Genomic DNA, 26,957 nt, shown 5'->3' on the forward strand with positions numbered 1-26,957 from the left:
CACTGAAACCAGCAGAAAGCCACAATTTCATTTCTTAACTGTGTGAAGACACTGCTCTGCACTGAAACTCACATTTCCACTACTCACTGATCATCTTGAAGTCCATTCTGTGAGAGTGCTTCACGGTTGCTAGCTACAGCTGGCCACGCTGCCTCCCACACTGACAGCTCAGTGCCGGGCTGACCGAGGTACACTCGTCCACATTTGAGCCGCCAGTCCCGTCTCTCCTGCAGCTGCCTGTGTGCTCTCTCTCTCTCTCTCTCTCTCTCTCTCTCTCTCTCTCTCTCTCTCTCACTCTCTCTCTCACTTTCTCTCTCACCTACTCCATTTCTAACTTGACCTCTCTCTAACTAACGCTTTATCTTTCTCTTCCTCTCAACTTTCTTTCAGTCATTCAGCTTCACTGCGTGTCCTCATCACCAAAGCGGTCTTTCTTCGATGTCTCCTGACTACATGCACTTCTCTTTTCCTCTCACTCTCTCGCTTGCGCTCTCTCTTATTACACACAATCTCTGTTTCTCTGTGTCTCCCACCCCCTCTTCAACGACACTATACATAGTTCTCAGCCATGCGCTACAGTCAGACCCAGCATACTATCCCACTACTCTGTCATAAATCACACACATATATAGATCATTAAAAACTTTGGAAATCTACACAGCTGTGCTCCCTTTTATGTCCTTTACAACTTTATTACGTGAAATTACTTCACTTTTGTTGCATTAATCATCAGGTATAAAAGAAATAAATAGCCAATTTACCCCCAGTCCCAAAAACGAAGCAGTATTTTTAAGCTTTACTAGTGAAAAAACGTAATGACTGTGCGTGTATCATGTCACAATAGGAATGTCAATGTATATTTAGTTGAAATGGGCATACGAACAATACGTGTTTTTGTAATCCCTGAGAGTTTCCTTTTGATTCGCCACCACATCTGCTGTCAATGGGTCTTAAAAGCAACACAATGTACAATGACAACAGAGTGGAAGAAAGAAAATGAAAGAAATAAGGAGAAAGAAACACCAACATTGAGCTAGAAGGATGGCAGCCTGTAAACTAAAGCCACTTACTTCCTTCTGAGCAGTACAATGCAGGAAATGATCTCAAGAAAATCACTTTAAACAACCCCCACTTAGAGTTGACATAAATATGGCTAAATCCCACTGGTCTTCAGTTGAGGGGTTTTTTTTTAGTCTGGATGCTTTAAGAGGAAAAAGGCCCGCAGACGTAAACATTTAGTGCCAGGATTACACATACACTATTTGAAGAGTTACACCTCCTTCACAGTCCTGAAGGATCGCACATTTGAGGGCCCCGAAAAGCGCTATATAAATGCAATCCATCATTATTATTATTATTATTTAAGCAGAGAGTGTGTATATGTAAGGAATATATTTTGTTTTGACTCTACTTACACAACCTGCTAGCATTAAGAGGAGGAATAAATACATCAGTCTTCACCAGACTACTGATTTAACACAGCCATGCTAATGTGTAAACGTATTCAAATATTATATCTAAATCTAGAAGCTGCAAAAGACAAGTATATACTTGAAGCCCACTAATAAAGCAACACATAATAATAAAGGTTAATGACAGAACTTTTATCGCTGCAAACCCAAGCTGTGTGCATCAATCGAGCGTTAAATAATAAGATAATTTGGCACAAGCCTGTTTTCTGGAATTACAAATCTTGTGTTAGCCGGCTGACTCGCTAAGGCAACACTTCAGTCGAGCCCGTGGAGAAGCATTCTTAAACAATGCAGGAAAAAAAGAAAACGGGGCTAAAGTGAGGCTGGAGTTGTGTAAGCGAGTTATCTGCTGAATCAGGATGTGAGAATGAAACTGACTCATCTGCGAGCGCGGGTTTGGTGAAGAAAAGCACCTTGCAATTGGTAGCTCAGTGGTTTTCAAATACTCTTGTCAATTGTTGTTTTATTTTGTCATTTTTTAAAGCAATTGCACTCGCAACATGCAATCTATGCATGAATGCCTAATCAAAGTCAAAGCTCTTGTTCAATTATTAGCATTTTACACCTGCTTTTGAAGCGGAATGAGAAATTCTCATTAAATTTCTGCCTTTCTACCTCACTTAAATCTCTCCATAGACTCCAGAGTTGCACATCCTACATTTGTTGTAATCTGAAGCAGACCTAAAATGGTACACAAATAAAGTAACATTTTAGCTCGTAGTGCAGGTTAGCTCCAGAATGTTGTGAGATCCTTTGCAGAACACGCAAAGATATTTAAAATCTTTGCATGTTCTGTATGCAAACAAACAAACAAACAAACACAATGTATACAGAAGCACATAATCACATATGTGCATTTTCATATATCAAACATGAACAACGCTTGGCATCAGCTGATCCGGCGTCAAGCTTCACATGTTTCATAAAGACGAGCGCCATGAAAGATAACTGCAACCCTAACTACCAGCATTCTCCACAGTGCGGTGCGCGCTCTCCATTGGTCTGCATTCCTCTTTACCTGCATGTTAGCAGCATAAACCACCCTGTCCTTACCCTTTTGCTTCCAAATGCCAGTATTTGTGTTCATAGGTGTCACATGTTTCCCCTCACCACAACATGACTGTCACGCTGGCTCAAACACATGCCAACATGAGTTGCATTTATCATTTTCAAAATGGTTCTCCCACTCTGCCTCTAGAACCAAATGTTGATGCAACAGAAAAATATAACGCATTTATACAAATATATGTATGAGGAACGAGAAAAACCCTTTCATTTCTTTAGAGCGACAGGGCAGTAAAGAAGCAGGGCAGCTGTGGCTACAATGTAGCTTACCATCACGAATGGGTGAATGACTGAATGTAGTGTAAAGCGCTTTGGGGTCCTTAGGGACTGAGTAAAACAAATGCAGGCCATTTAGAGCGTTTGTAGCAGAGATGCAGAACAAGTTTCAAAATAAATAATCTGTATTGATCCTATCCAATCCTAAAATTGTCATGTGCATATAGTCTGAATACACTAGGAACAGCAAACTTCTCATAATCTCTGTCTTTATATCATCAAGTATGAGAGCCATACTCTAAATATAAATATATACAGTGGACACACAATGTGCACAAGAAATGAATTAAGGAAATAATCTGGTAATAAATCTGTAAATATGTCTGCATATGTACTATTTACTTTACTAGTTACTTTAACAGCTACATAACTTTGATTGTAAAGCTTTGAAAAAACATAAAGACCAGAATCAGGTTAGAGCACTGAAGAGAGGAACAATACCAAAAATGGTAAGAAAGCAATAACAACACCAACACTATCCAAGTTTGAAACTTAATGCAGAGCTTGCCCAAACTCGGGATAATAAAATGTCTTTTATGACATCAGATAATCACTTTAGCCTTCACGTCTTTAAACCTGTGCCCTGACAAAATGTCAGCTGGGGGAGTCAATGCCTTACCCAAGGCCAATTTTACAGTAATAAAGACCACTTCTGACTTTTCAATTCAGCACTCCTTACTTCTAGGCTTGTAAGTGCTTCAGAGCTTTTAAAAGAGGAAAACTACAGCATGTGTTTGTTACAGGGATATCATAGTCTCTGAACTAAAAATAAACTAAATATAAAATCATTCAAATTAGATTCAATAAATATATTACATCACAATAGCAACACATGCCTATTTAAAAGCACAATAACATGGCTATGGGTAACTAACTTTGTTGCTTGATAACAAATTCTACAAGTTTTGACGGGCAGGGTTCATGCTATGCATGAGCAAGACTTCTAAGCTGCTATGTGTGCGCGCGTGTCTGGCTCAATTCTGTTTCCTGTAACACCCATTAGAACAGAACAGTGTGTCACGTTAAAGATATGCACTGTGTAAGCGTGCGTCTGTGTGCGATTGTGTGTTGCCTCAAAAAAGCTGGCCTGACAAAAACAAATGCTTTATAATTATTAACACGACCGAGAGCAAATCAAAAAGAAAGAAACAGAAAAATGTGTTTGCATACTTGTGTGTGTGTCTCCTTGATCCTGTCAGAGACAGCCTGTCCGCTGTCTCACTGCCAGTGGAAATTAATGACAGTATTGGCTTACATTTAAGTCATACGTAACATCTCTACAGAGAAGGTAGACAGACAGCTGAACAACGGACCGACAACCTGACTGGTTGGACAATGAAGTCATGTGGAGACTGAGGAAAAAGGGCAGTGAGAGTGAGAAAAAGAGGTGAAACGCAATATGCATGATAGAATTTAGCTTATTGTCTTATCTTCTCACAACTGACATTTTAATTTACTCCTCAAAGCATTTAAGTGGCAGAGCTTGATGATCCTCTGCTGCATAAAAAGCTGGAATGTAAGTCTATCATGCTGTGATTCCGAAGCTTTTCTGGGGAGCGGCGCAAGCATGTTTGAAGTGCATATCGCCTCTTTTCAGATAACCTGATGTGTGTGTAATGAGTGTTGTGTAGACTCTGTGATGTCTGGAAGTTTTTCCTTCCTTCTTAAACCACTTGAGCACGAGTGTATCTAAATTAGAGAATAGAAGGGAAATGGGGAGACGGTGAGGGCTATGTGAATGGAGAGAACACAGCAAGGCAAATAAAAGAGAATGGAAAGAGGGAAAGGCCACTGGGATCAGCTACAGACCCCAACATACCCAGATCACGCTGTGGATAAGGAATCATGTGGGAAAAGTGCAGAGAGGAGGAAAACGAGGGGAGCAATAGACCGCAGGGGAATAATGAGAATCCCAGAAGTTCCCGCTTCACTTGGGATCCAATTTGTGCACCTCTGTTTATTATCTTATGAGCAGAAATAAGAGCCAATTATCCTATAATGTTGAGACAGGTGTCAAATTAATGGAAATCTTAACAGAAAGTGTCTTAGTAAGGTGTTAGACCACCACATTCTGCCAGAACAGCTTCAGTGTGCACTGGAATAGATCCTCCAAGTCTCAGGAGTCTCTTCCAAAGGATGCTGCCTCATTCTGTGTTTTGATGATGGTGGACAGCGCTGTCAGTCCAAAATATTCCACAGTTCTTTGTTCGCATCGAGATGATGATTGCAAATAGGATAGCATTTAGGTCACTTCATACTTCTCAAACCTTTCTATGTCGTCTCATGCTCCGTGATGCGGGCATTATAGCAGAGAGCATGTTTCACTCAGAACAAGTAGAATAAGTGGGATCAAACCATGCCAGCAAAAATGTCCTCCACAGCATAATTTATTATTTTTTTTCCTTATAATGTGTCATCTGTCTGTGTATTTAAGATACACATACTCTATATCACATTATGTTATTTTCCCAAGATTACGTGCATGCAAACAACAGCATGAAGCCTACCTTTCAAGACAGCGTGGCTGTTGGGGCACTGGGGTAATGGGTAAAGGAGTGCCGTGCGAGCACCAAGCACGAGTGTGGCCTCTAGCAGTGCTCCAGTTAGCAGGGAACCCAACTTCGTCTTCTGGCTACAAGACCGATAAAACCTAGAAATAAAGTTTGTTTGCAACTTTAATCTAAATATCTCATGATATATCCAGTCTGTAATTTCCAGAGCATTCAGATTACATAACTGAAGGTAAAATATGTAGCATTTTGGGGATGCATGCAGCTGACAAGCAGCACCACTGTCTGTTAGCAAAACTCTTACTAGTTAATGGTTTGACCAATTAAGAACTGGAAAGTAATGGGATATTCTCTACAGCACAAGATTTTGCCCCCAATTATGTTCATACGTCTTGCATGCAGTATAATTTCACACCTAAATTCTCTTCATTTTGTAAATTGTATCATTTTGTGGACTCAGTCATTTCCCTTAGGACAAATGTTGGTTTAAACAGGACATTTCAGACAAAAGAAAACATAAATATCCAAACCTGGAGGTGTAAGATGAATGACAGTGCTGAGTTTTAATGTAGGGCTTCAGATCAAGGCTGGCTGGGCTGCTGCTGGCCAAGTCCACTGGCCAGAGAGACTCCCTGAGACAGACACATCCAGGGCACAACAACAGGAGCTTTTTGGCAGGATGAATCAGGTTGATCTCCTCTCTTTCCTCCACATAGTTGTTAACCTGTAAAGGAAGCCATTACCAAAATGGTTATTTGCAAAGAACTAAAAATGGAAACACCTGTTTGTAGGAAAGAGACCTTATACATGTCCATATAATCAATATACACAAGCAATTCTAAACAGGCTTGACTTTTTCACATACAGTGCTTACCAAATTTATTAGACCAACTGTCATTGAAAACAAAAACAAAAAAAACAAGCATTTTAGAAATCTGGCAAAAATTGTTGAAATCTAAAAATTTAAATATTATTTATTTGGCAAAAAAAAAAATACATTTTATACCCAAATCATAACATTCAACTACTAAAACAATTTTTTATGTTCAGGGATCTGAGTAAATAACTATAATTTTAATCAACTATAATCAAACTCAAAAAATAATAATGTGCTTTAGTATATTTTTTCAGCTTTTTGTTAAACACTACATTTAAAAATGCATATGTAACAACATGAACTATAAGAAGTAACAGCACTGGTAATTAAGGGCAACAGTGGCATTAAACTTACATTTTTTTTAAGCACTATACATACATTACGTTGGCTTTTATTTATATAAAAGTAACTTCCATTTAAAGGTTTTGTTTTCAGGAAGTTGAACATACATAATGAGTACTATATGATCATCTTTAACAACCTTGAATACCCTTGTACGCGCTAATAGAATACGCAAGATGAAACAAAAATGTATGTAATCCGGTGTAGTTGCAGTGTATTGTGTAACATTTGAATTAGAGGTCACTATCATGAGCTTCTTCGACATAGTCATTCTTAGAAGCAATTTCTCTTCAATGACAAGAAAAAAATCAAAGCTTCAAAAGAAATAATTAACTGAGAGAACTGCGATTGAGGCACAAAACAGATAGGAAGAAAGGGAGGAAAAAGACCTTGACAGAGTGAGACAGACAGATATGTGGTACATAGAAAAAGGCGAATAACAAGGAAGATGGAGAGGAGAAGGCTGGAGGCAGCTGTCAAGCTTTACTGGGTGAACGTTTTGACCTTTATTTCATGCTCTTCTCAGAAAAAAATCCATCTGACTTAAAGGAAACAATTATCAAAAAAATATCGCTTGTTCCTTGTCCTTGTTTGAACCTGCACAGGGGCTCTGCTGGCACAGATTTCAGAGAAACGCTATTAAGAAAAAGATTTTGTGGCACTGTAAGCGGGCGTTCATGCTGAGGATGGATATCACAATGGGGCAAAAAAATCAATACTGGTTTTAGAGTGGGGAATGAACACAATACAAGTTTAATGAGGACATATTCCTCGAAGTGTATGATCATCAACTGCTTGATAAAAAAAGCAAAAGGAGCAAGATTGCAGAAAAGCTAACGTCTATACAAATACTAGACACTGACTGGCACTGGTGTGGCATAATATCCACATGCACAACCGTGCATATTATATCTCAGTGGGATGGGTTTCCTGCATGGGGTGTAGGCCTAGCTGTTGTCAGATCTGGACCATCCCCAGGGAAAGGAGACATATCAGCCTGCACGTTTAGAGAGTCAGAGTCAAGAGTGAGAAACACAAAGAAGAAGGGTTACACACAAACGCGCACACGCACGCGAGTGAGCATAATTACCAAAAGCCTAAACTTTAAACAACATGTTGGAAGGAAAAAATATAAAACTGACATTAAGCATATTTGGGCTAATCGCCTCTCCCAGTTCTTTCCCTCTTCTTATCTAACATTTCTCATAAAAGACCTTCCTTTACTGGCATCTAGAGACTGTGCATGTCCACCGAACAGACATTAAGTCTACTACTTTAAAAGGGTAGTTTTTCCACAATGAACGCCATGTTTGACCTGGGCCAAGCATAGCACTCGTGCCTTTTAATATTTATTCTGCATTTTAAAAGGGGTTGAATTTGAGTTAATTAGAGCTTGATTTTTTTTCTGTTTCCCATTAGTAATAAACATTCATGGGCAGAGAAGTTTCGCTGCTAGTAAACACTGCATGAATGCTCCAATACTGAGTATCAAAGCAACAGAAATGCCAGTGGACCAAGCAGCTGCAAATAACCCCAAAACAGAAGAAATAGAGACTACAGAATTACATCTATAAACTGTTTAGAGGTGCAACTGATTCAAGGAGTCAAAAAGAAAGTACATTATTTTGATAAGCAATTATCAAAGTGTTTTGTTTTTCTCCGATATGAGTATTTGATCTTTTTATTAGTCATAAAAAGCCTTAAATATGTTGTGGTTTTGAACGTTTCGTAAGCCATAACAAGACATTTGATTAAATCACCAAAGATGTGGCCTCATTTTCATGGATGGATTCAAGGATTTCCTTTTATTTTGTTGGATACTTTTTTCCTGGTATTCTCCTCTCCTGTAAAATATCTGGCAGTCCAAGACACTTTTGTAAAGCGACCAACTGTTTTAAGACTTTTAAATATAAGTCGCTGTAATAATGAATAACCCCCGTCTATAACAGCTTTTGAGAAAGACCAAAACAATGAATCCCAGACTAAACAATGGTCCATAAGTCTAGCAGCTCTTTTAGACACAAGAAAAAAGTCAAGGTAATCCATTATGTGGCGATCACATGGGGCAACATCAAGTCTGTTGTTCTCCTGTAACACTAACTCTTTCAAACATGTAACAAATGTTTTAGTAGCACAACAGACCTGAAAATTGGGAACTAACAAAGTAAGAAAAAGAGTGCGTACAAGCATGTACGTGTGCTAAAGTGAGCTCAACTCCAGAGGACACTGCAGGGAATCTGCTGCTGCTGCTTTTGATCGACACAAAGCAGCTGTCCTCACACACACACACACACACACACACACACACACACACACACACACACACACACACACACACACACACACACAGTCATTATCAAACTTCAGGCAAACACATGGGGAAAGAGGCTGAATTTCCAGTTAAAAGGAAACCCACCTCCTCCTTTTTTTTTTTTTTAGGCTAAACTCCAAAACTACAGGTCACCATATATTCATCATACACAGGCACATTTTTCTTCATATTATAGAACACTGCTGAGTTTGTCATTCAGCCAGTTAGTTGCTACTAATATAGCATTGTATCTCATGTTACACTGTGCATGTGCAAGAAATTTTAATGACTTAAGCTCAGTTTAGGGGAATTGTGAATGCCAGAAGCGGCTGCACCCACTCAGCTCCCATGGACGTAACATATTATCAGTTTGGCTGATTGTCTTTAAAGTAACTGCCTACAGTTTGGTATATGATCTGTATTTTGGACCATTCTGGACAAATCTATCGTGCTTTAAGTGCTCAGCTAGAGTAAAACTGTGCTGCATAGGAAGTATATACTGGATTTATGCTGTATCCTTTAAGCTATACAATTTAAGTTGAGTTGTAAAATCTTACATGATGTTGTTTCTCCATTCCTGGACATTTGGAAAGCGTGGACTCAAAGTCATTTGTTGCTGCCACTTACTGTATGGTGTCAACCTACCTTCTATCAGTACTGCGACCAAGGTTAGCTCCTGACAGCTGACATTTCCTTCATACCTTTCTCTTAGATAGATGATTTCCTTTTCACCTTTGAGTTCAACCGGGGCAAAATGGCATCACCGATGTGACGGTGCAGTTGTTCTATGTTCCTATGAGCATGTTTGTTTGAGCCTTGCTGACATCCATACACCTTAAACCGAGGACAGGAATCAACTGTGTGGTGCTTATAATGGTTTCAACAGCTAATTGGGCATATTAAGAAAATAAAATTACACCTGACATATAAGCTATGAGTTCAATAAAACCTACAGAGCTGAGTTTCCTATTTAGTCCCATTAGCACCCTGCTGGGTAATTTCTCTGCCTGGCAACAGCCATTTTGGGAATGGATTAGCAAGGGGCACTGCAGGGCACCACACAGACTACTGAACTTCGAGCTGGAATGCACACAGTCAAAGACACACGTATGCAAACACATGCTAAAATGCAGACACCCAAACCCATTGTGACTCATGCCCGTGCCGTAATGTATATCATGCCAGAGGCATAAAGTCATGTATGAGCATGCTGGACACCAAAGACGCTCATGCAATCCCTTTGAAATCCAAACGATCCACATCTTGAACTCTTTACTTTGATCTCTCCGACCAATCTCACATGCACACTCACAATGACACCCCCTGACCTCCATCAACAGTGTATTTCTAGCAGTGACACCAACGTGTGCGTCCACACTCCTCTGCAAATACTTCTGTTTATATATTATTCAAAGTTTAAGTACCGAGGCTCAACACTGCTCAGCTGCCAAATGCAAAATGCCACAGAAAAGACGGCGCGACTGTATATTCCACTTGCCTTTCCACCATTTCCATATATGCACACGCAAACACACAATCTGGTAATGATATCATGCAATTAAACACAAGTGTACACATGGGATTAGGCAAACCACTGTAATAGTACCATGCCCCCCCCCCAGATGCACTCTCCCACGAAGCTGACATTCAAGGAACAGAAATGCATCCTTCTGTCTTAAATCTACTTTTAGAAGCATCCTGGAGGGTCTAGGTTAGTTGAGGTTACTGGTTGTATTTTCCAATACAATTAATGCTTTGCAGGAAGGAAGAAAAATGTAGGTGTGTGTTTACAATGACAGTTTCTTGCAAACACGACAGATTTCATGACTGATAGATGCATAAAAACAAGCCAATTAGTCCTTCAAGGTATTCAACCTGAAACCGGAATTTTCAGTTCATTCTATTATCTTATGCGGATTATATTTGCTTGATTAATAAATAATATCAAAATTAGAACCTACCCTTTTCTACATTAAAGATTAGCATGAATACATTGTATTTCTTCGCCTTCAAGAAGAGCCTAACATATTTAAGGCTTCTCTTTCATTTCATATTAAAGCAACCCTGAGTTCTTAAACTGCTTAACAAAAAGTTCCCAAAGCATAAATTAGAAGCTATTTATTCTTTTCATCCAAGTAAAACTTTACTCAGAGTTTGTGCCTTGAAACACAAGGACCAAAGAGCACAACATACAAATAAATTATATAGTAGAGTATGAAGAAAAAGCACTGTAGCTGAAAACGTTTTTTTTTTCTTCGAACTGCCAAAAACTGACTTCTCCAAGCATAGAAATGAACTCTGTAATTCTCTGAATATCCACAACATCATTCTTGAAATACTACAAATTACTAGAAGTTTTACATGCAGCACAGCCTAATCTTTCAAAACTCAATCACATGATTTTGGACTGTGTGTTTGCTTTAATGCGGCGAAAGTGAAGCCGACGAAGCTGGAACACGTGAAAACCTGCCCACCCAACACGACGAGAACATTTAAATCAACTGGGCCTCGTCTATTTGAAAGCAAGGTGAGGGGCGAGTTATGGACAGCAGCTCTTCTATCTCAGCACAGGGACACTCTAACCCCACCCTCCCCAGGAAAAGTATAAACCAAATCAAAGGACATAAACCAAGCAAACCCAAACATGCCAAGAAGATGTCCCGCCACTCGGGCTGAACATGTGATAAGGTGCAAACGTGTTTCTTACTCTCCAATCACCGGTGCAGATTTATATGTATGCACATATCACGCCATCCTCTTTATCCCGGCAACCTCTAATCCTGGTTTGTATCACTAAGAAACTCTCCGAACTGTCCTGCTCTGTTCTAACCTTTCCTGCCATTACTGTCTCCAGAAGGTAATGTTTGCTTTCCTGCACCCTGAGCCTGGACAGTCTCACTACTGACTGAGCGCCGTGCTCATTTGCTTCTACGTTTATGTCTCATTTTTTAATGTATTTATAGTTACACTGCTATGCATTAAATGAAAAATGCAGGCTCTATAAAATGTTAATGTTCATTTGCGAAAATAACCAAACATTCAAGTGTGAACGACACACCTCTCTTGCAAATTGAAGTAACTGATTTTCAGCAGGTCTTCCTTCCTCAACACTTCAAGCCCTGGTATACTTTCAAGCACTCTTACAGATAAAGTGTGTTTATTTCAGTGACGTTCAAGGACACTGGGGATCATGCCCAACACCGTTGGATTTCCTGAAGTGGCATCTGTTTCTCAGTCTCGTCTTTTTTTCTTGCTCACGCTCCAGAGCCTCCCACTTCTTTCTTTCAAAGTTGAAGCCAGTTTTCAGCTTTAAACCAGGAAAGCAGGCATCATGCTACCAAAATCTTTATTTTGTCAACAGCATAATGCTGCAACAACTGAAAATGGGCCTCTATAGACATGCAATTAAAAATCATTAATAATTATGTTAACCATAAACATCCATTTGCAACATTTCTAAACAATTAAATGTGATTTTGTCTTTCAAAAACAATGCATCTAAGAGGGCCGCGGACTTGGAAGTGCTGTTGTTCATGTTTGTTTTATAAGTGTGTGCGCTCAGTTTGTAGTGGCTGAGTATACATGTAACACTGTATTTACTCTATGATCTGTGTATTTATACTTCTGAACAAACACACGTCCAGCCTTCAAGCTCATCTTTTGAAGAATAAGTGTTTAGACTGCAGAACCCTGATGTCTGAGTCCGAGTATCTGCTTTGAATAAGACAGTAGACTCCATACTTTGGTCTACATAAACACAGAATCTCTTGAGAAAGTCTCACTTATCAAAACATGTGAAGAAGAAATTAGAAATCAAGAGCAAGCGGACTGGTGCTAGGAATGCATTCACATAGTCAAGCACCTGCAACGCATTAGAGATGAACTCAGGAAAAAAAATGCCTACAACTTGCTGCACAGAATCAGAACTGAATATTCATGAACACAAAGCTTGCACTTGTTTTTTCATGCACTGTCTTGGCTTCTTGATTACAAAACGTCATCTCAGCGAGCGCTTCGGCCTTGTCAACCACATTAAAAAAGATGAAACTGGAGACAAGGGGAGTGTGCGGTACATCAGAAGCACATTGAGTGCTAGACTGGCAGCAGCATGCGCTCAGTTGACACATAAGATATAACTATAGGTCAGATGTTCAGTGGGAGGGTCATCGTGGGTTAGATTCATGCAATACTGTTCTGTCATTGTAATGTGGGTGTTGTAAGCATGTGGGTATTTGGGATCCCACAAAAAGGAAAATGATTTCAAGGGATTCCCAACTCCCACTGACATTCCCTTTGATTGTTACAGCAAAAACACAACTGTGATAGCAACAAAAATAAAAATATAGTCGCAAGAGGTATATATTAGAACTCCAAATACATTTAAATCTGTTTCATAACAGCCCATTATTCATGAAATACCACTAGTAATGCCACTTGCTGCTACTAGATCCCTTGTTGTGTAATCAGGTTTCAGCGTCCCGTACAGCGTCCGAAAGCCTGGTTGTACAAGGCAGAAGCATAAAAAGGTCAAAATAATAGGAAGCAAACAATTAGAAACGTCTGAGGGAGGTTTGTCAAAACAGGAAGCGAGGCTCAACAAAAAGCAGGAGAGGAATTAAGAAAACGACCAGGACAAGATTAAGTGGAAGAGGAGGTGAAAATGAAGGGGGCAAAAGAAATGAGGGGAAAGGATACAAAAAAAATAAGACAGTGGTGCAGGAAATACAAAAAGGGAGGTGAAAAAGAGAAAAACACAGGTTAGCACAACACAGGAAATGGAGAGGCACGGCCAACGGTGACTTGAATCATAATCCTCCTGTTGAATTTCACAAGGAGCAGTTTTACCAGAGATCCAAGAGTTGGGCCCACCTCCCAAGCACTGCCTCACACCTCTAACAAGCTTAGGGTATTATTGTGCGTGCGTCATGTTCAGAGTTGAGAGCAGTGGAAAACGCAGAGTGATGGGCAAAAACAAAAAAAACAAAAACTGTGGGCAAAGTACTTTAGTAGAAACTAAAACAAACTGAAATGCAGCAACTACAATAACATGCTGCACAGATTCTAAGTTTGTGCTTGCACTTGCTGGGCATCCTTTAAGGTCATGCAAGAACAAAAGAAGAAAAAGCAAAGGAAACAAGAGCCAAGAGAAATTGCAACATATAAATGTATGCACAGGAAGGGACTAAATAATCTAATTTTCAAAGAGTAATTGGTGAGTAGACAGGAAATAAAGTCCAACTATCATACTTGTAAGCTTGCATCAACCCCAACCAGTCAGGGAGATGGCTGCCCCTCCCTGAGCCTGGTTCTGCTAGAGGGCTCTCCTTTTAAAACTGAGTTTTTCTTTCCCACTGTTGCCAAGGGCTTGTTCAGAGGGGGTGGTTTGATTGTTGGGGTCTTCTCTGCAGTATTGTACCTTACATTGTGAAGCGTCCTAGATAAATAAAATTGAATTCAATTAAACTGAATTAAGACATCAGGTCAATGAGTCATTAGAAAGTAGTACCACGTTAATAACAAAATAATTATAGATGGAATAAGTAATCTTGCTTTTTAACTCTTAGTTATCAGGTAGTATCTACGATCCACTTCACATTAAGGTGAAGAATATTTTTTCATGTTAAATATAAGTTCACTGTTTTTACTTACAGTGTTGTGCACACAAATCAATATATGCAAGAGCAGAAAGACAGGACACAAAGTGTGCCACTAAGCAGCTGATAAGAGGGTCGATGGGTGCTCTTGCAACGATTAGCACTACAGCTAAAGATCCAGTCCACAACCAAAACACTAAATCAATGAAGCAAATATGTGGTCATGTAAGCAGTCTCTTTATGGTTAAAAAGTACAAAGTAAAGGTGCGAATCCTTGCTGATGAGGATGTTCCTATTGCCATCCTCACATGAAGGAGGTAGGACTTAAATTAGTAGGAAAAAAAAAAAAGAACAGAGAAGTTTGAGGGCAAATGAGGAAGCATTACGGAAAAGACAGAGGAGAGAGGAAGAGAGAGAGGAAAAGAAGTGGGGTCATCATGATGGCCAAAACAATCTAAAACCCATTACCCAGAGCACCCAGTGGGACCCCTCTACACCACCACCCTCCCCCACTTACAGTTCTCATGATGTCATACTACAGCGAGCCACCACACTCGCTTAAATAACAGCGCACAGCCTTGGTCAGACAGCCAGAGATAAGCGTGATGGATGTTTTTCACTTTTGAAAGTATTAGGAATAAATAACTCCACCTACTACATGCAAAAGAAAGGTGTCTTTTTAGAGAGTTAGACGAAATACAATGGCTCAGTTATTACTCCTATATCACATTATTGTTAGGGTACACTGGACACCAATGTTGCTTTTCTTACCTTGACACTTTTAGCAAGCCATCAACTGACAGGTGAAATTAAAAAGCTCTTCCAAAGTTCGCTGCTTTCTTTTCTTCCACATTCAAGCGAACACAAACACAGCAGAGAAGTTCAAATGCATGTTGATAGCACCATGCCGAGACTCTCCCTGTGTTCAGTGTTGCATAAGACATTCTACTTAATGAACTACACCAAAGCCTGTTGCTGTAACACTAATCAGACAGCAAGATCTGAGAGCAGTCCCCTACAGCCACAAGACAGAATGAAAAGATGCTTAAAGCTGAAAGGGAGTTTTCCCCACTCTTTCTCTAAGTATGGCAAGAACTTGTAGTAAGCAGTTTACTTACTGTAGCACAGAATAAGCTGATCTATTGAAGAGAAAGGAAAAGCACAGAGCTCCAATCCCTCTTAGTGTGTGTGCACACTTACAGAAGTGAGAGAGGAGGGCTTGACCGGCAGAGAGCATGAGAGAAACGAAGGAAGAGAGGGAGTGTAAGAGACCTCTGAAAAACTAACAGAGAAGGGAAAGAAGGGCGCGAGAAAGAAAGTAGGGAAAGAAACGAGACGGCGACTCAGATCTCTCCCTAAACAGAGAGGGTACCCCCATATTAGGTTAAGAGGCAACAAGCCCATCACAACCCAGCAACAAGAGGGAAGATTTTATCAGGGAGCACACTATAAACACACAGAAACACAGGCAACGCTGGTATACAAGGTTTCAATCGATCCTTCTCTAGGAGCCTGTCCAATGTGTAAACAATGTCTGACCGAACTTAAACGGGGCCTCTGTGTTTTCATTCAAAACAATTACACAGAACCTGTAATTAATCACTGAAGCCCCTCTTTCCTCAAGAGACAAAAAAGACCCCATAAGTCACTTAACTGGATCAAAAATGAGAAACCAAAGGTGCTTAGTTACGTTTAGGAATACAAGAAGATAACGTGTGGTTCCTGAACAAGATCGGGAAATTGATCTGAGCCTATTGTGAACGTTAAAGGTATTATACTAGAGCTGGGCGATAGAACGATAACGATATGTATCGCGATATAACTTTTACTCGATAGAGAAATTAAGCTATCGCGATAGACCTCGCCGCTCTTGTCCTCTTAAAAAAAAAAAAAAAAAAAAAAGGTCAGCCAATCCAAATTAAGTAGCCCAGAGCCGAACCAATCACAGCCGCAGCGTCACGTCGCGTGACTTGTTACCTACAGCACAAGTGCCAAGCTGCACGTGTGTTTGTTTGGGAAGCAGCCAGCGGGTAATGGAGCCAGCCCGTAATGGAGGAAATGAGTGTGCCGACTAGAAAAATCAACCGAGCGTGACCGAAGAGAAAACAGATGATGGTTCCAATGCCGGAGAGATTGTCAAACGGAAGAGCCATAGAAGTTCCGTAGTGTGAAGGTATTTCGGCTATTTCAAGTCTGACAAAAAACAGAGTAGCGTGCACTGTAAATTGTGCCGAAAGCAAGTCTGGAAATACAATAAACTGGTGCATGCGTCACACTGTGCGCCGCGTTATTGTTTCGGTGAAATGAATTTCTACAATACTGTTAATTCTACTCTCTGCAGTGTTTAAATGCTTACATATACACACAGTTACTGTCCCTCCACACATACGACTCGGTTCTGCTTCTATGCCCCAGCTTTGTTTACTTTTTCCCACCGAGGCTTCTAGACTTCTGATTGGCCAACATTTCTGCACGGTTAGGAATCTAGCGCCACCTGCTGCTTTGGCATGTTCATAGCAGCGTTTTCCTTCATTTCTGCCTTTATATGTGGACGGGATTATTTTTTAAAACGAAAACGGAAAATCTCCGTTTTCAAAAATACCCGTGTACGTGTGGACGTAGCCTCAGTCTCTGACTGGAAGCGCTAATTCGTCATTCGGCTTTTGTCAGACTAAAGTAACTGTTAAAACAGTTTGAAAAGCTCAGCTATACAACAAGGAGAGATTGAGAATTTCCTTTTAGTTCTCAGTTTATTTGATATTGACAAAAGTTAGTCAGTTTTGTCTGTTCTTCTGTAAAACAAACTAAGATTTATTTTTAGAATTAATATTTTGTTTCTAAGTGGAATTGACAATTTAGTCTGTTTCGTTTGTTCTATTTTGAAACTTAAACGCTTTAGCGGCTGCCTTTTGTGTAGTTTGCAATATTTGCCTTTATTTATCTGAAAAAGTCTCATGTTCCTTAAGTACATCTACCCTGTTGAACTTATTATGGGAAATAAATATTTAAATAAAAACAAGCTGCTGATTATTTCACATTTTACTTGTGAGCAACGGCACATTTAAATCTTACAAATATAGTTATTTGGCTTATATCGTGATAGATATCGTTATCGACTGAAATGAAAAAAACATATCGTGATATGAAAAAATCTCATATCGCCCAGCTCTATATTATACTGTAAATAAACAGTCTTAAGAAGAGTAAAACACAATCCAATTAACTACAGTCTTCTATTATTATTTTACTTTTAAACTAATTCATGGGAGGTGGTAGACTGTGCAAAGCTACAACTGATTACTGTTTGACCGTCAGCCTAAGATGAAAAAAATATCGCGTTAACAAAGATGACACGCTAACAGAGGTTACACCGGATGTGTTGTTAATAGGGAATGTGTGGTGTTGCTTATTAAAAAGCTTGATTGACTACATTTTTTTTCCAGCAACATTAAATGATCCTTGAAAAGCCAACGGCAGTAAACCTGTTGTCACCTTTAGAGCTTTATAATGGCTAAACAATATTCATGTGCCATAGCTTGGCTATTCAGGTGACGCTATGGGACCAATGAACCAATAGAAGCTGAGGTACAGCCACTTGACGCTTGCTATTAGCCTTGCTCTGGCGAGTGTTTCTATGCCAACCTCTAATTAAGGGACCAGTATTACAGCTTTTCGATTGAAGCCAGCACACACGTGGTAGCCCACAGCTCTTGCAGTTTATTACAAACAAACTCTGTATCATTATTACGTGTGCAAACACAATCTCTGCTTACACGTCAGAGACGGTCAACAGATGAATAAATAAAAGAGGCGAGTTAATGGCAGCCAAGTTTAAAACATTAGCAGAAGAATTCTTTGATTATAGTTACGTGGATAAGCAGAGGCAAACAAAATGTGCGGTGTGGGGATGATCGATTCATTAAACACGCGGCGACCGAGTTACTTGTGTTTTGGAGAAACACAAGTGGCTTTTGTGAGAGAAAATATCTGTTATGCTGAAGTGTTATCATAACCAGTAATAACAACTTACAACAGAAAAGAGGGGAAAGAAAGAAAAAAGAACATGCTACCACACGTTAAGGTGTTTGAATTTGCTTAAAAACTACAGCCTGGGCTCTTTTGTGCCATAATCGAGGGAATCGGAGCGTACCCTCCGGTGTGGACACACATAATCGGAACAGTCACAGGTCTAACAGAATACAGTGTGTCCTATTGCGTGCGCCTAATCAAGTGGAAAAATGAATCTGCTTCATGCGCAGCTGACATCAAAGTGGTCTTCAGAACAAAGCAAACAGCTGGCCTGCCCTCGGTCTTTGCTTTGATCAATACGCAGTTAATGAGTCTAGTCTCCTAAGCCAGTAATGAGGGGTCAGATTCATGTATCATACAACATCTACTGCGTTAATTGCCTTTAGAAGACATGTTATTGGATCAATATTAATTAAGGCGATAATATACTGCAGTCTGTCATTGACAGACTGCAAATTTTTCAGCCACTGAGCAGAGACGCCAGCCATCCCCACACTGGAGTCCTTATTACAAAATATAGATTATATTAACACACAGTCTGAAAAGATAAATATTGAAAATGACAACGTACTGTTTATATAAAAAGCATGCTGCCATCTGGTGGATAAGCATGTAAACCATTACAAAAAACAACTGTCCAGAATAAAACAATAATTTATAACTTCCAGTATATGACTTCTAGTTGGGTACAATGAGTCTGTTTAACAGGTTATTCTGAGCTTTACAGAACGTGACAAACATCATTCATTCTGACATTTTGAAGGCTAGGCAGTAATTGGTAATAATGTAATAGCCTACATCTAGTAGCAAACATTTTATCAGCTTAATAATAGTTTCAATTCTTCTTCTATGGCAAGACTTTTGAAAAAGCAAAGAAAAAAAAAAGCTATTGATGTTTCCAAAACTGTGACATTGCTGACTTTTTTTCCTGACCAACAGCCTTCATCTCAAAGTAACTCTACTAAGAAAGGCACAGATTTACTAAAATGTGCAGATCCTTCTCTTACACGAGCACACTCGCAAACGCACAGACCCACGCGCCAAACGGAGATCAAAGAGCATCAGTAAGTTGAGATTGTATGCCAGGAATTTCTGATTTCTCATGAAACATTAATCAAGACTCAAGGTACATACCAAAAATATTCAGCAATCCAAATTCATCTGCACAATAAAACATTTTATCCTCCACTAGGTGGCACCAGAGGCCGATTTATACGGCTATGCTCTGTCCCAGTTCAACCAGCTCTCTCTCTCTCTTTATCACAGCAGTTGTCATCATATTTTTTATATTAAAAAAAGAGGGGAGGGCATATGAGCAAAGCACTTTTATGCAATGCTTTTTCAATCCAGATCAAGGCTTAAGGACTACATGGCTACTGCTCATTACCTCTTAAGTTGTCGTCTATATTTTAAACAGCACTTGATGAACCTCATGCTGGCTGCCAGATTTGATTGTGTTTGTGTATGGGGGCTCCCAAAACTACTCAGATATGCCTTATCAGTTTAGTCAATGGTGTTCAATTTGAAATTACACCAAAAGAAACTTTATTTTGTTAAATCTCACTGCCTTTGGTGATGCATTTAAGTGCTGCTATGCAAAAGCAAAAGATGCAATTAAAAGCATCACTCGACAGCATCCTGCGAAGCTTAAGGGTTTAATTTTAGCTAAATCCCCTCTGGTTGACCTGTTAAGTTATGAGCTAAAGCGTTAGGAAGGGGAGGTGGCTGGCTATTTTTTGCAGCAATTGTGTTATTCTTTGAGTTTCAACAATAACACAATAACAAAAGCACTACCCACAACTGCTTCAGGCTCTCACTTTATCTGTTTTTTGGAGAAATATTGCTAGTTCATTTGCCTGCAAATGTCTTTCGAAAAAACTGCTAGAGGTTTGTGTGGCTTGTTTGGCCCAGTGATTATATCACTAGAGAAGTATGGAAATACTGTAACACATACAGAGGGTAATAACACATAGAGGGTAATAAACTGGCCAAAACGAGCAAAATTCTAAGTATTTTTATTAGCTTCAACACTATATTGTGGTTTTCATCTAACGAGTGACACATATAGGCTTTGAGTTCATCTAGACTTTTATACAGTTGTTTTTGTGCGTTGTATCTTGCAACACAGTGAAAGTGTCCCTGCAGGAACGCTTTCCTAACTCTGAAGATGTGCAGTTTTCCCACATTTTCACAGAGGTGTGAAAGGCCTGAACTAACATCTAACAGATGCACGCATTCTTAACCAAGCAAAGTGAAAGCACACACACGCCACTTTGACATCCTTGTGTCACTCCAGAAGACCAGCAGGTAAAATTTGTTTCAACAAATACAATCAGAGCTCCCACATGTGCTCCAGTGCAACGGATTTAAGTATATGTAGAATTAAAAAAAAAAAAAAAAAAAGGAAAAATCTGAGAATGGAGTTTTGGCACGTGTTAACACCTGAGCGGCCACATTGTTTTGAGATACTGTCACAAAACAGTACACCTTACAAAGGCATGCAAGACACCTACTGTCCTACCCCTTTTTGTCTGTTTCCAGCACCAAGAGTGTCAACACACACACACACACACACACACACACACACACACACACACTAATCTCTGGCTAAGCTACAACACCCAGCTGGGCCAGAAAGTGGCCTGCTAGGCACATTCCTTTGTAGTGGCACAGCACACACAGAGAACACAAGAGGGATAGACACAAGGTTAAATGAGTGTGACATACATTGTGTAAGACGATGTGTGTGTTCCTGTAGGGTTGGTATGTGATTTTTTTTTTACTTCAAAATCAAGAATGAAAAGACTATTGTCTCAAAGCAATATTTTTAGACAACACAAACACACTAGCCACCTCATTAGTAGTGGGTCGGAACTCCTTTTGCCTTCATTCCATATCCCAAAGGTGCTCTGTTGGATTGAGGTCTGGTGACTGTGGAGGCCACCTAAGGGCAGTGAACTCACTGTCATGTTAAAGAAACCAGTTTGAGATGATCTGAGTTTTGTGGTGCGTTATCCTTCTGAAGCAGCCATCAGAAAATGGGTACACTTTGGCATGAGCAGGGTCAGGTATGCTATGGAATTTAAATGTTGCTTAATCGGTACTTCTCACGCTTTCATTTTGTTTACGCCACATTCTGATCCTACCACCGAATGTTGCAGTTAAAGTCAAGTCTCTTTAGAGTCAAGCAAAGTTTTTGGTACTCGCTTCGGTCTTCTGCTGCTGTAGCCCATCTGCTTCAACATTTGACAAGTTGTACATTCAAACATGCTCTTCTGCGTACCTAGGTTGTAACAAGTGGTTGTTTGTCTTGTTGCTGCCTTCCAATTACCTCAAAGCAGTCTGACCTTTGACATCAACAAGGCGTTTTCGCCAAAAGAACTCCTACATACTCGATATTATCTCTTTTTCTGAATATTATTCCAAAGAGCCTCTTCTCTTTAAAAAGAACTTGGCAGGAAGACTCAACTTTCCAAATTTGCATCTGATGAGATTTCTGGATCAGTTTCTGCTGTACAGACAGGACCACAGACAGAGCAGTAGAGATATGTGGCCATAAAGTTTTTCAAAAACCAAACAAAGCACTGACACCATATACAAACTGTGAAACACAGTGATGGGGAGGGTGATGAAGTCCTCTGTGTACCAAAGTATGCAAGTATGTATGTATGTATCCATCCATTTCACTTATCCAGTTCAAGGTTGTGGATCGCTGCAGCCTATCTTAGCTGCCATAGTGTCTGTCTGACAGATAAAACTTGGCACAAATTGGGTTATGCAACAGGACAATGACCTCAAGCATATCAACAACACTACAACAGAATGGCTGAAAAAGAGAAGTATCAAGATGCTGCAACGTCCCAGTCAAAATCCAGACCTCAAACAGACTTAAACAATGTGGCAGGACCATAATGTGATTACACAACTGTAAATAGGTGTGTGTGTGTGTGTGTGTGTGTGTGTGTGTGTGTGTGTGTGTGTGTGTGTGTGTGTGTGTGTGTGTGTGTGCGCGCGCATGTATGAAATATATGTAACTAAATTCTACTCCTTGCTGATTAGGTGTACAAATAACAACAGCATGTTTCCTGCACTAAGCAGTCAAGACACAATGTTTCATAACTGCTGTTTATCCTGTAAATATACATGTGGCATGCTCAGGCAAATTTTACAGCCTGGCATCATCTAGATTTTTTTCTCTTTACTTTCATCATGGAAAAAAATTTTTTTCCAGCTGTTGATTAAATAAATAAATGAGTAAATATAAAGTGTGTGGGCTTGAAAAATTAAACAAGGTATACATGTGGACTAGCTCCCTCTGTGAATTTGACTGCAACTCCATTTACTTTTACCTTTTTATTAACCTTAACCTATTTAGATTAATAGATTACTATGTTTGTTCACAGGTATCACCATCTCACACTGCAAGCCAGAGATTCTGACATCCATTCAAAATGATCCTTGCAAAGTGAAAGTTTTTCACATATACAGCACTTTTTTTTGTTTTTTTCTATTATAAATGTACCATTCTGTGCAAATATGCATAGAATGAAAGAAAACAATACCAGGTCTCTGACCCTAAGGATAAAATGAACCAGTCTATTTACAGAAACAATTATCGGAGAAAAAAAAAAAAAAATCAACGCAAGCTGAGCTTATGTCAACATCTGTCATTAAACAGAGGTCTAAAACCGGATATTTTCTGGACGTTTTAAGCGAGCACTAATTGGTAACCAAGATGTAGAGACATATACAGAAGTAATTATCCGAGCTCTCACATAAGCCATCTTTCACATGGATATTTAACTAGTAAAGGTTTAAAGGGAACACGGCACTCAACAGAGCAAACATGAAGAAGTTTAACAGGAGCTGCCATATGCCAAAGGCTGCACTCTTATTGCACGGGTCAGCGCAGTTATATTTGCACACCAGAAATAATCAGCTGTAATTTAGCACTGCAAGTCAGCCTGACATTAGCCACAGCCTTGAGGATGGTTATCAAATTTGTTCCAGAGATGTAATGAAAAGAAAAAAATGTTCACTCATATACAGAGCACTCAGACTTGCTTTGAGACAAGGTTCATTTTTTTATACAAAAAAAAAAAAGTTAGGTAGAATGCAAAAAAACTAACTGCACAGACTGAGATTAAACTTTTAGCATAAACATGTTACACATTAACTTCTTCAGTCTGGGGAGTACTGAGGGCTATCTTCAGGTTCATATTTTCTTTTCAAACTGAATGTAAATTGAATGAAACTGAAGCGTGTGTGTATAGTTCTTATTACCACCAATGACAAAAGGAGAGAAAAACAGGGAAAATGGTGTAATGAGAGCTGAGGTCGCTCTATTAATCGACCCACGCAGGAAATGACATGCGTGTTCAAGGATTGTTGTTTTTGTGAATCAAACTTGACTGCAACCGATTTTGGTAGACCGCCTTTTAAACTGAGCTTTCTTAGCAACTGCAACAGCTACAACAATGCGCACACAGTACAAGGAGCCAGGATGGATGTGACACCTTGTGTGTTTTAAAATCTAAGTATTTTATATGTTTGAGTCTGAACAATTGTGAGCTGCTGTGCGTTTGTGTATTTTTACAGTGTTTTAACTTTACAGCCCAAAAGTCAAAATGTCAAGGCCAAACCAAGTATTGAAAAAACAAAAGCAAATTATTATTCCTACGGTTTATTGGAAGTGAATTCTCTGCCAAATATTTATTAGAGAAGGGGTGTCAAACATAAGGCCTGGGGGCCAGAATTGGCCTGGCAAAGACTCCAATCTGGTCCACTGGACAGTTTTGGAAAATATGAAGGAGGGGATACATTTTTGGACTTTTAACTTTATTTTTATAGGTTTTTCAGCTTTTCCTGCTGATAAAGACCTCACTCACAGACATCCATACCAAACCAGAGTAATTAAGCAATAGATAAACAACTTAATGACAGAAAGGTTCCCATTTTCTACTGTATACTGTGAAAAAATTCAGTTAAAATTTTATTTTTTTATAAATATGGGACAGTGTGGGCAGTGAGCTACCAGAACTTGATCGTAATTTTACATTTGGTATATAGAAAAACTGAGACATGCTGTTGAAATTGCACTACTTCATCCTATATTAAGATATTTCGGGGATTAAATGTGTAGTTAAATCTCTTAAAATTGACTGAAAGTGCAGTTTCACTCGTCTGATCTATTTAAGATCAAAGTGGGCTGTATGTGGCCCTAGTAGCCAGATATTTTGTATTTTTAGCACCCGATTTAACAAAAAAAAATATAGATATATGTTAAAAGCAGAAAAATGAAGGAGTTAAAGAGCAGATCTATGAGTCAGTTCACTTGTTGAGACACTCAAGATGTTTGAAGAGTAATAGTTTCTAAAAATCAATTCTTCCTTTTCTTTCAGCTGCTCCCTTAAGAGATTGCTACAGCAGATTATCTGTCTCCATCTCCCCCACTCTCTCTAACATCCTCCTCAGTCACACCAACCCTCTCCAGTTCCTCCTTCACTGCATATCCATGAATCTTCTCTGTGGTCTGTGTGTCCAAACCGTCACCCTTGCCTCTCTAACTTTGCACTAAACCTGAACTGTCTCTCTGAAATACTAATTTTTAACCCTGGTCACTCCCAATGAAGATTTCGGCATCTACAGCTCGGCCTTCTGTCTTTTTGTCAGAGCCACTGTGTTCAAATCATACATCATAGCAGGTCTCAGCCTTCCCTTTCACTCTTGCCACTATCCTTATGTCACAAATCACCCCGGACACTCTTCTCCACCCATTCCACCCTGCCTGCTCTCTCTTCATTATCGCTCTTGTGCACTGTCTGTCGCTTTGGATGACTGACCCCAGGTAATAATGTGGGATCCAAAGAAAAGGAAATAACCATGAAAAAGAAAGTTTGAAATCTAAACTTTAATCTGCTGTAAATAGCCAATGCTTAAAATGCTCTAAACATTAGTTATTTTCATAGGCTAGAGCATTTCAAAGCCTTCTGTTGGCTGCGTCAACAGTAAACACCTGAAAATAATCTGCTTCCTTGACAAAATTCTGTCACCACATGTAAGACTCCAGTGTGTGTGCTGCTAACAGTGAGGTGAAACTACTTAATTCACTTTGAAGAAGTCTTTGAGCACATTATGGACTTCTGTATAATGTTGCACCAATGATTTACAGCCCTGACTTGTTCTTCAGCAAACCATAAAGTGAGGCTCATTGATATTCTCATAGAGTTACATGTTTTTCTATTAAACTGCTTATCCACATGGGGTTGCAGCTAGAAGGGGGTCAAGGGGTGGACTTTAATCCAGCTGATGTTGGGAGAGATGTTGAGCACACACTATAGTGTTAAAGGTTGTTCTCCAAACCAAAATCATGGAAAAAAATATTACTTTTTAGAGATGCAGCATAAAAAGGGAACGTGACTAACAACACATCACATTATCATGATTACATAAGTGAGCTGATTACATTTTAATGACAGCCTCCTGTTAGCAGCTGATCCATGGTACTGAATTTAAAGATGCCTTGTTCAGCAAGGATCAGTGACAGCAGTTTTTGATAGACAGCACAAGGCATTTAAAATCTATTTTCCCACCACAGATATTCCTGGAAATGGAAACATATTGGCTGTAGATCTACTTATGACAAGACACACTGAGGAAATAGGAAAGCACAGAACATCCCCAGAGAGAACAATGTATTCATGCTCCTAAAAACTACTTGCATCCTCAGTAATGGGTAGAAGATATATTTATAAGCATCCATCTCCCAGCCCTATAACCACTTAGCCCATACAGCTCATTTTAAAGGTTTTTAATGGTCACTTACCACTTTTCCTGACATCATTGCAATTTAATAAAGGGACTCAGCAGGGCTCTAATTGGTAGACTCCACAAAGGCAAACATAAAATGTTTCCTTCAGAGACCATTTGATCCTCATGCCAGGTACGTGTATGAGTGCTTTCACTCGCATAACATACTGAGACACTCCCCTTCCCCTTATGTTACACTTCCCTGATACTTTTGGCAATTTCATTTCCAAAGACTGAATCACGGAGAGCATGAACACAGTTCAACAGGAAGATTGCCAATTATAGTTAAACTCTGATAAGGATTTTTGCATTTTATAAAGAAATTGGGATGCGGAGGAACCTTTTTTGAAAAATAAAGGTGCAAAACCACTAGACATAGTAGCTGCAGTATGATCCTAAAGAGCTCCGTTTGGTTTTGAGGGCTGTATTTAGGCAAGTGCACAAATGCAGATGTCAGAAAAGCAAACTCTGAGCAGAGAAATAATAGTTTAAGATCTTAAATATTTTATAACATATATGTACAGCTTGTACTGCAAGTAGTTTAGGCCACAGTTTATAGTCATGACAATGCATAGTTTGCTTAGGCTCATTAATTACAGCACATAAAAACATTCAGGTTCACAGCTTTGTCTTGGGTTAATAGCTGTTTTGACTTCCTCTTCCCACCACCAC

General features: G+C 39.4%; 1 protein-coding gene across 2 annotated transcripts in view; it reads right to left on the reverse strand.

Annotated features, from left to right (window-relative positions):
- plce1 (phospholipase C, epsilon 1) overlaps positions 1-26,957 on the reverse strand; it is a 78,031-nt gene that overhangs the window by 33,608 nt on the left and 17,466 nt on the right. For both annotated transcript variants that reach the window (XM_085466272.1, XM_085466273.1), the window contains exons 7-8: positions 5,854-6,047; positions 5,321-5,463 (exon numbers count right to left, since the gene is read on the reverse strand). In XM_085466272.1, the coding sequence (XP_085322398.1) occupies positions 5,321-5,463; positions 5,854-6,047 (337 nt within the window). The remainder of the gene's footprint in view (positions 1-5,320; positions 5,464-5,853; positions 6,048-26,957) is intronic.

This window comes from Copadichromis virginalis, linkage group LG8, assembly GCF_057382275.1.
Source record: "Copadichromis virginalis isolate Kocher_CV1m ecotype Utaka linkage group LG8, C_Virginalis_male_GT1.1, whole genome shotgun sequence".
Lineage (NCBI taxonomy): Eukaryota > Metazoa > Chordata > Actinopteri > Cichliformes > Cichlidae > Copadichromis > Copadichromis virginalis.